General features: G+C 62.6%; 1 protein-coding gene across 1 annotated transcript; it reads left to right on the top strand.

The window, feature by feature from the left end:
* Positions 1-1,227: 1,227 nt before the first annotated feature.
* LOC138446049 (cytochrome P450 11B1, mitochondrial) lies at positions 1,228-7,010 on the top strand. The gene is made up of 9 exons (XM_069600787.1): positions 1,228-1,466; positions 1,842-1,997; positions 2,785-2,984; positions 3,079-3,282; positions 3,551-3,705; positions 5,422-5,588; positions 6,008-6,086; positions 6,162-6,359; positions 6,490-7,010. Exons 1-9 carry the CDS (start codon positions 1,228-1,230, stop codon positions 6,601-6,603), a joined length of 1,512 nt encoding a protein of 503 aa, XP_069456888.1. The 3' UTR covers positions 6,604-7,010.
* The last annotated feature ends 1,166 nt before the right edge of the window (positions 7,011-8,176 follow it).

Here is an 8,176-nt window from a genome sequence, read left to right as displayed (position 1 = left end):
TGACCACAGCTGAATATCCCCCAGGGAAGTGTCAAGAGAGGGAATGAGTGAAAGCAGAAGGACAAGTAACACTCACATTTTCAGCCACCCTGCTAGAAGCCCCATGCACTCCGTGTCCTTCCTCCAGAGCCTGCACGGCTGTGTCTTCAGGGCACCATCCCCAAATCAGGGCCGGGGCTCCTGGGCACCTCTGCGGAGGCCCAAGCATGAGGGCCCTGGGCCCTGCTGACACATGGGGGACATGGCGGGGGTGGGCACAGAAGACCTGCTGTCAATCTTCTGCTTGAAAACAGGGCCAGGGACAGCAACACTGACCTCCTGGGAGAGCTGCCAGGGTGGGGGTGAGACGACACGGGGTCTGAAACTGTGGACCCCCAAGCCCAGGGAGGGCAGAGCTGTGTGCCTGCTGGGTCCCTGGGAGGGTGTGGGGCCCACGACCACGCCCTTGTCAGACTTTCCCCACCCTGGGAGCTGCTCGTGTTCCAGGAAGAAACAAGGATGTGGTCCCTGAGCACACACCCCATGGGGACAGGTCCTCTCACCTTTCTGACTGAGGAGGGGCTTGCAGGCCAGCCTCGCCTTCCCTGCCAGTGACCCCGTCTTCTGGGTTCTCTGCTCTCAGCTGGACCAGCCAGGCCAGACATACAGGGCCTTGGCCACAAACCGCCTTGGACGCCAGTGTGCCAGGGGGGTCTTTGCATCCCCTAATTCCCCGCTGGGGGACTGCAAGCCCCCATGGGGAGGGACCCTGGCTGGCTCCTGCCTCCACCCTGGACTCAGCATTCAGCCCAGGCAAGAGTAGGCAAAACCCGAGGCTGCAGGAGATGAGAGCCCAACCCTTCCCACTGCTCCCCGATCTAGTCCTTGTAGAAGAGAGATGAACATACCCAAGGTCTCCTTTCATCCCTTGCGAAGATAAGGCACCTATCCATCTTGCGCCTGTCCCACACTGGAGTGGGTGGGGGACTCTTGCCCCCACTGCTACCTCTTTGGGTCCCTGCTTCAATCCTGCCCTGTTCCTAAGAACCACCCACCAGGAGGCCTGCGTCACTGCCAGACCCGGCAACATCCATCTCCCTCCTCCCGCTGGAGGCCTTCAGCCTGAATACTGCCCCAGACTTCCTGGTCTGGCCCAGAGCCAGTCTGGCCTGTGACGTGATCAGATTGCCTGGGAGAGCAGGCCCGGTGAGATAAAAGGAAGGGGCTGAGGGGGCGGGGAGCAGCAGGATGGCGCTGTGGGCAAAGGCCAGGGTGTGGATGGCAGGGCCCTGGCTGTCCCTGCACAGGGCACGCCCACTGGGCACCAGAGCCTCTGCAGCCCCCAAGGCGGTGCTGCCCTTCGAAGCCATGCCCCGGTGTCCTGGCAACAAGTGGATGCGGGTGCTGCAGATCTGGAAGGAGCAGGGCTCTGAGAACATGCACTTGGACATGCATCAGACCTTCCAGGAGCTGGGGCCCATTTTCAGGTAAAGCTCTCCCCGCTCACCTCAGCGAGAACACCCTCACGTTCTGTCCCCCTTGGTGGCTGAGTCCGACTGGGCCAGGGCTAGGCCACATCCCACCGCCCACATCCTGGCGGGGGCACCCGGGCCATGGGGAAGGGGCAGGGAGGGGGCTCCTTGCGGCAGGTGTGCGCCTGGGCCACCGCAGACGGGGGCCCTCAGTGAGCAGGAGCCCTGGGCGGCTCGCTTCTGGGAGCACAGAACGCAGACCCCAGAGGAGGGGAGGCTTCAGTGAGACCGCGGGAGGGCCCGCCTGCTCTGAGCCAGCGCCTGGCTCTGTGGAGTGGGGACCAGGCAGGACATGGCCCCCCCAGCAGGCCGCGGAGCTCTGCCCCACAGGTACGACGTGGGAGGGAGACACATGGTGTTCGTGATGCTGCCCGAGGATGTGGAGAGGCTGCAGCAGGCGGAGAGCCTTCACCCCCAGCGGATGCTCCTGGAGCCCTGGCTGGCCTACCGACAGGCTCGCGGGCACAAGTGTGGCGTGTTCTTGCTGTGAGGGCCGGTGGGGGTGTGGAGGGAGGGGCTGGGGGGCCTGTGTGCAGAGAGCGTGTGGGACGGGGAAGGCCTCAAAGCTAGCCTGCCCTGGGCCCACCTGGGTGGGTGGGAGAGGGTACCCCCCAGCTCTGGATCGGGCCCATGTGCCAGGCAGCCTGTGTGCCCTGAGCTGGGTAAGGGGTGGGCCATGGTGGGGACCCTCCCTACGGGTCCGGAGGAGGGAGGGCGATGTCTGCAGAGGCCTCCGAGGGGCCTGCTGGTGGGGTGCCTGTCTCCCTTCCTCCAGCCCCCCAGGCCCTGCCAGCAGCCCCCTGTGGGCACTGGGCCCTGTGTGGGGACCACCAGGAGAGGCCTGACTGGATTCTGCCACAAGGGGCAGGAGCTGTGCGGGGAGGGGAGCAGCATGGCAGAGGCCTCGTCCACTCTGGGGCACGGTGAGAGCAAGCTGGACCAGCTCCCAGGGGCTCGGCCTCCTTCCTCTCAGAAGAAGCCTCCAGGCCCAGAGGGGGCCCGGAGGGGAGGTGCGTATGGCAGGTAGGGGTCTTGCGAGTGTGCAGACACCCCGGCAGCAATCTCAGCCAGAAGCCCCCGTCTCGGCCTGGGTGAAGTACCCGACGCTGCCCCAAGTAAGAGGTGCCGCCATGATCCCACCGGGGCGAGCCTGCCCCTGAGGACCAGCAGGCGGCTCCCCGTCTGGCCCGCTTCGCTCTGGAGAGAGGAAGGTGGGGTGCAGGACGGGGCCGCTGCTGACCGACACCCTGACGCTCCGCTCCCTGCTCCACAGCAACGGGCCCCAGTGGCGTTTGGACCGACTGCGGCTGAACCCAGACGTGCTCTCGCTGCCAGCCCTGCAGAAGTACACGCCCTTGGTGGATGGCGTGGCCAGGGACTTCTCCCAGACCCTGAAGGCAAGGGTGCTGCAGAATGCTCGGGGGAGTCTGACCCTGGACATCGCGCCCAGCGTCTTCCGCTACACCATCGAAGGTGTGGGCTGGGGAGGCGGGTGCACCTCAGGGTGTGGGGGGAGCTGGCCCTGAGGCCCGGGCTGCCCGGGGCTCAGGAACCCCTCCTCCCGCAGCCAGCACCTTAGTCCTTTACGGAGAGCGGCTTGGCCTTCTGACCCAGCAACCAAACCCTGACAGCCTGAACTTTATCCACGCGCTGGAGGCCATGTTCAAGTCCACCGTGCAGCTCATGTTTGTGCCCCGGCGCCTGTCACGGTGGACGAGCAGCAGCATGTGGAGGGAGCATTTTGAGGCCTGGGACTACATCTTCCAGTATGGTGAGGGCGGGAGGCCGGGCAGTGCGGTGACTAGGGTCCCCGGGGCCCCCTCCACTCACCACAGTCTCGGAAGGACTGAGGTCCCAGGAGGGGCTTGTGGCTGCGTCATGGTCCCAGACACCCCGGCAGTGATGCTGGCCTGGGCGGGCCTGAGAACTGGGGCAGGACGTGGAGACTTGGGGGCATGGAGGGTAAAGGGCAGGAGGATGACAAAGAGCAGCGCTTCCCAGCGCCAGACCCAGGGCTTCTGTCGCTGTGCATCCTGCAGCCAACAGAGCCATCCAGAGAATCTATCAGGAGCTGGCCCTCGGCCACCCGTGGCACTACAGCGGCATCGTGGCAGAGCTGCTGATGCGAGCAGACATGACCCTGGATACCATCAAGGCCAACACAATCGACCTCACTGCTGGGAGTGTGGACACGGTCAGGCCAGCACCCAGCCCTTCCCATAGACCAGGGAGCTCTCCTGCCTCCAGGCGGCCTCCACCCACGGCAAATGTCTCCTTCACGACCCTCCCCAACCTATGCCTCCAGCGTCCCAAAGGGAAGGCGTCTGTGGTGACCCACCTGGGAAACCAGGCTCCAGACAGAGTGTAGAGTGCCCGGAGACCTGGGCACCTGCAGCATAGAGGTCCCTGGGGTCCTGGGGGGAGGGGAAGGGCCGAGGTCCCGCTGCAGGGTCACACTACAGACCTGTTCCAGGGACAGAGACGATCCTTTGGAGGTGACAGGCTAATGGGAAGGGCAGCAAGAGGCTCCAGCGTGTGTGGGAGAGAGCAGGTGGCAGGGAAGCCAGCCCAGGGGCCGGGCCAGGCCCAGGGTGTGCAGTGCAGCTGAAGCATCCTGCCTGTAGACCGAGCCTCCTCTGCCAGCATCTCTGAGGGCCAGGCACCCAGGCCCTGAGCAGAGGCGCAGGCTAGTGGCGGAGACCCTCCCTGAGCCGGGCCTGTGATGCAGCCATAAGGTGAGAGGTGGGGCAGGCATGTGCCTGCTCTGGGAAGGCTTCCTGTAAAAGGAGGGCTTTCACTGAAATTGGAGGGACCACACAAAGAGGAGGCTGGGAGGGCAGCAGGCCAGGCCCTGCCAGAGCCGGCAGTGAGGAAAGGCCATGAGGCTGAGTGGTGGGAACAGGGCAAGTGGACAGAGGAGGGCAGACAGGGTCAGGGACCCTGTCAGGAAGGGACTTGCACACTTGTATCCCAGGCTAGAGGAAGCCAGTGTGGGGAGTGTCTCGTTCAGGCATACGGTCCCTCACGGACCACAGGGCGGAGCACAGCATGGACTACAGCTCAGGGAGCCGCGGGGAGGCCGGATCTGCCCGGAAGGGCATGCCAGGGGCAGGTTACCTTGGGGACGACATTTAGGAGATACCAAGCTGCCCAGTCTTTGGAGACTTAGCAGCAGTCTTCGGAGAAGGCCTTGGCACCCTACTCCAGTACTCTTGCTTGGAAAATCCTATGGACGGAGGAGCCTGGTAGGCTGCAGTCCATGGGGTCGCTAAGAGTTGGATACGACTGAGCGACTTCCCTTTCACTTTTCACTTTCATGCACTGGAGAAGGAAATGGCAACCCACTACAGTGTTCTTGCCTGGAGAATCCCAGGGACGGGGGAGCCAGGTGGGCTGCCATCTATGGGGTCACACAGAGTCGGACACGACTGAAGTGACTTAGCAGCAAGCTGCCCAAGTCTCCGGCTGGATAGTGGGCACTGCTCTTTGCACATGGAAATGATCCAGGAGGAGGAAACGGTTGGGAGTCTGGGCAGCCGGTTCCTGTTAGGACCCTGTGAATGGACCTGCCTCTGGATGCCCAGATGGACCTCAGCTCCTCAACTCTCCCCACCGAGTAGATGCCAAGAGTGAGCCCCTCTTGGACCCAGGAGAGGAAGACAGCCTCAGGTTCTGAGGTGGCCACAGGAGGCCTGTGTCTCAGTAACGCTGGGGATGCCTCCCCTGAGGGGTTCAGGGAAAGCCGACAAGCTGGTTTTAGAATCTCCAGGACTCCAGGTCTGGGCTTTGTGGTCTCCAGGCATGTAGGTCCCCTGCCCCAGGGGACCACCATCTTTCTGGGAGGGGCTCAGGATTGGAAGGGCACTGCCTACACCGAGGTCTGAGCCCTGACCCTCTCTGCTCCCTGCAGACAGCCTTCCCCTTGCTGATGACTCTCTTTGAGCTGGCTCGGAACCCGGAGGTGCAGCAGGCCCTGCGCCAGGAGAGCCTGGTGGCTGAGGCCCGGATCTCAGAAAATCCCCAGAGGGCCACCACGGAGCTGCCTTTGTTGCGGGCGGCCCTCAAGGAGACCTTGAGGTAGGCGAGGTCGACCTGGACTGCCCCGTGGCCCTGGCCCCGTGTCTGCAAGCCCTCTTGCCGGGCTTGACGATCACAACTGGGGCTGACAGCTCCTTTGCCCAGGGGTGCATCCCCCTGTACCTCGTCTTCTTCTCCCTGGAGGGAGGCTGGTGCTTCTTCCTCCGGGATCCCATCTCAGTGTCCCAGGGCCCTCATCAGTCACGTCCTCGCTGGCCTGGGGAGCTTTGGCTAACTCGGGAGATGCAAGGAAGGAGCGCCTCAGGATCTGGGCTTCCCAGTGCCAGGAGTGACGTGTGAGGGCCCGGGGCCGGGTGGGGGGGCTGCCCTCAGGCTGTGTACACTGGGCTAGGAAGGCTGCAGAGGGTGTCCGGGGTATGGCCACAGCTGAGGACCCTGCAGGATGCCCCTGTGCGCAGGCTCTATCCCGTGGGTATCACTTTGGAGCGACAAGTGAGCTCGGACCTGGTGCTGCAGAACTACCACATCCCGGCCGGGGTGAGTGAGGCCCTGGAGCCCCGACAACCTTCACCCAGCGGCCAGCTGACATCGGCCCCTTCCTGCTGCCTGCAGACGCTGGTGAAGGTCCTACTCTATTCCCTGGGTCGAAACCCCGCTGTGTTCGCCAGGCCCGAGAGCTATCACCCCCAGCGCTGGCTGGACCGCCAGGGCTCTGGAAGCAGGTTCCCGCACCTGGCCTTTGGCTTTGGCATGCGCCAGTGCCTGGGGCGGCGTGTGGCCGAGGTGGAGATGCTGCTGCTTCTGCACCATGTGAGTGGGCCACAAGGGGCATGGGTGGGCAGCCTGGCTGAGGACCTCTGGCTTCGTTCTGGGGCGCCCAGCCTTAGGGCCTTGGAAGGCAGGGCAAGCTGGGCCAGGTGGAACCCTGCCTCTGTCCTAGGTGCTGAAGAACTTCCTGGTGGAGACATTGGCACAAGAGGACATAAAGATGGTCTACCGCTTCATACTGATGCCCTCTACCCTCCCCCTCTTCACCTTCCGGGCCATCCAGTAGTCCTGTCAGCACACTGTCGGGCCACTCACACTACAAGCCCCTCTGCTGGAGCCCAGCCACCCCTCTTTTCTCCTATCCCCTGCCTTTTGAGTCACACCACTGTGCAGCCAGCACTTTGCACTCAGGGAACAGCACAGGCCCCTGCGGGTCAGGCTTGCCTGCCTGTACAGAAAGACCAGGGCAGAGCTGGGGATGAACCTTGGTGGCAGGTCCTGGGCACATGCCCTGTCCCACCAGCTCTTTCTCTAGCAAGGGGTGCTGTCCGAGGGCATTTGACCCCAGTCACCCCAGCACTAGCCTCAGGCCTCTCGTGTGGCCATCCAAGTGACGGGCCTCAGACCACACCCGCTGTCTCCCTGTCCACTCTTTATACTGCCTGTACTAAACTCTGCTCCCGTGCAAGAGCTGACAACTTGGGCGTGCTCTGTCCTGATGGCTGCCATTTCAAGTCAAGTGCCATCCCCTTTGCCTCCAGTGCTCTGGCATGGACTTGCCTTCAAGCTGGGTTGTTATCTGTCTACCTAGCCTCTTGGGCTCACCCTGGAAGTGCTGGTCCTCTGCAATTGTGGCTGAAGTGCCCAGCTCAGGCCTGGACAGGCAGGTCGGGAGTCAGGTTTCCTAGAAGAGACACTGCCAAAAGCCAACCTGGACAGCAGGGTCAATGATACTCATCTGAGAGCAGGAGGGATGGTGAACCACTCTGGCACAAGGCAGGCCAACCATAGAGAAGCTTCTAGAAGAAGGGTGTGGGGCCACCTTGCACTCCCTTCAGTAGAGCCAGTCTGAAGTGCTCATTACCTTCTCACAGTGACCCACAGTGACCCACAGCAGAGGGACCACCCTGATCTCAAGGCCAGAAGAGGCTTTGAACCATTGAGAGCCAACTGGGATCCCCTCGTTGGCAGGAGCAGGCAGTCTGTCCTATCCCACCTAGGGCCAGGTGACACCTCAGGTAGAAAGTGGGCCCAGAGGCAGGATGAGGGGTGGTGGGGTCTCTCCACTCTCCCTGCCCCCAGTGAACTGCCCCCCAGGTCATCTGTTCGGTGCCAAGATCCCTGGAGGAGGACAAGAGCCACACACCCCATCACCACTTCAGTCCATCTGTGACCAAAGAGGCCTGCGGCCGCCAGTGTGATCTTCTCCCGCCCCATACAGGACTGTTGAAAGGGAACCAGAGATTCATGGAGGAGGGAGGAGGTTCCAGACTCTGTGGTCACACAGGCACAAGCTGGAGCCCTCGCCCAGCACACAAGCCCAGCCTTCATTCCCTCTGAGCTCTGAGTTGTTCTTCTGGGAATTCTGTAGAATTACCATTTCGCTGGGCCCACTGAGGCACAGTGAGATGGGTTTTGGGGAAGTGCCCAGTTTTCTGGCTCAACTGGCACTCAACCTATCCGATCCTTCTCCCACCACTCAGTGGCCCTACTCTGCAATAAGTGGAGCAAGTGTGAGGACAGGAATGGAATGAAAACCTAGTCCGCTTGTAGTGAATGTGTGAATTCTGCAGAGCTTGCCGCATGTGGATGCTTGATCTTCACGGCAGCCCTAAGAGGCACGTGCTACCCTCATTCCC

Source organism: Ovis canadensis, chromosome 9 (genome assembly GCF_042477335.2).
Source record: "Ovis canadensis isolate MfBH-ARS-UI-01 breed Bighorn chromosome 9, ARS-UI_OviCan_v2, whole genome shotgun sequence".
NCBI lineage: Eukaryota > Metazoa > Chordata > Mammalia > Artiodactyla > Bovidae > Ovis > Ovis canadensis.
Note: the sequence above shows the minus strand (reverse complement) of the source record. Positions and strands in the feature narration are given on the sequence as shown.

Excerpts from the sequence above, each read along its gene's own strand:
- LOC138446049 (XM_069600787.1), top strand. The coding sequence starts at position 1,228 with ATGGCGCTGTGGGCAAAGGCCAGGGTGTGGATGGCAGGGCCCTGGCTG. Across the intron at positions 2,985-3,078 it reads CTTCCGCTACACCATCGAAG|CCAGCACCTTAGTCCTTTAC; the intron begins GTGTGGGCTGGG and ends CTCCTCCCGCAG. Across the intron at positions 3,706-5,421 it reads CTGCTGGGAGTGTGGACACG|ACAGCCTTCCCCTTGCTGAT; the intron begins GTCAGGCCAGCA and ends TGCTCCCTGCAG.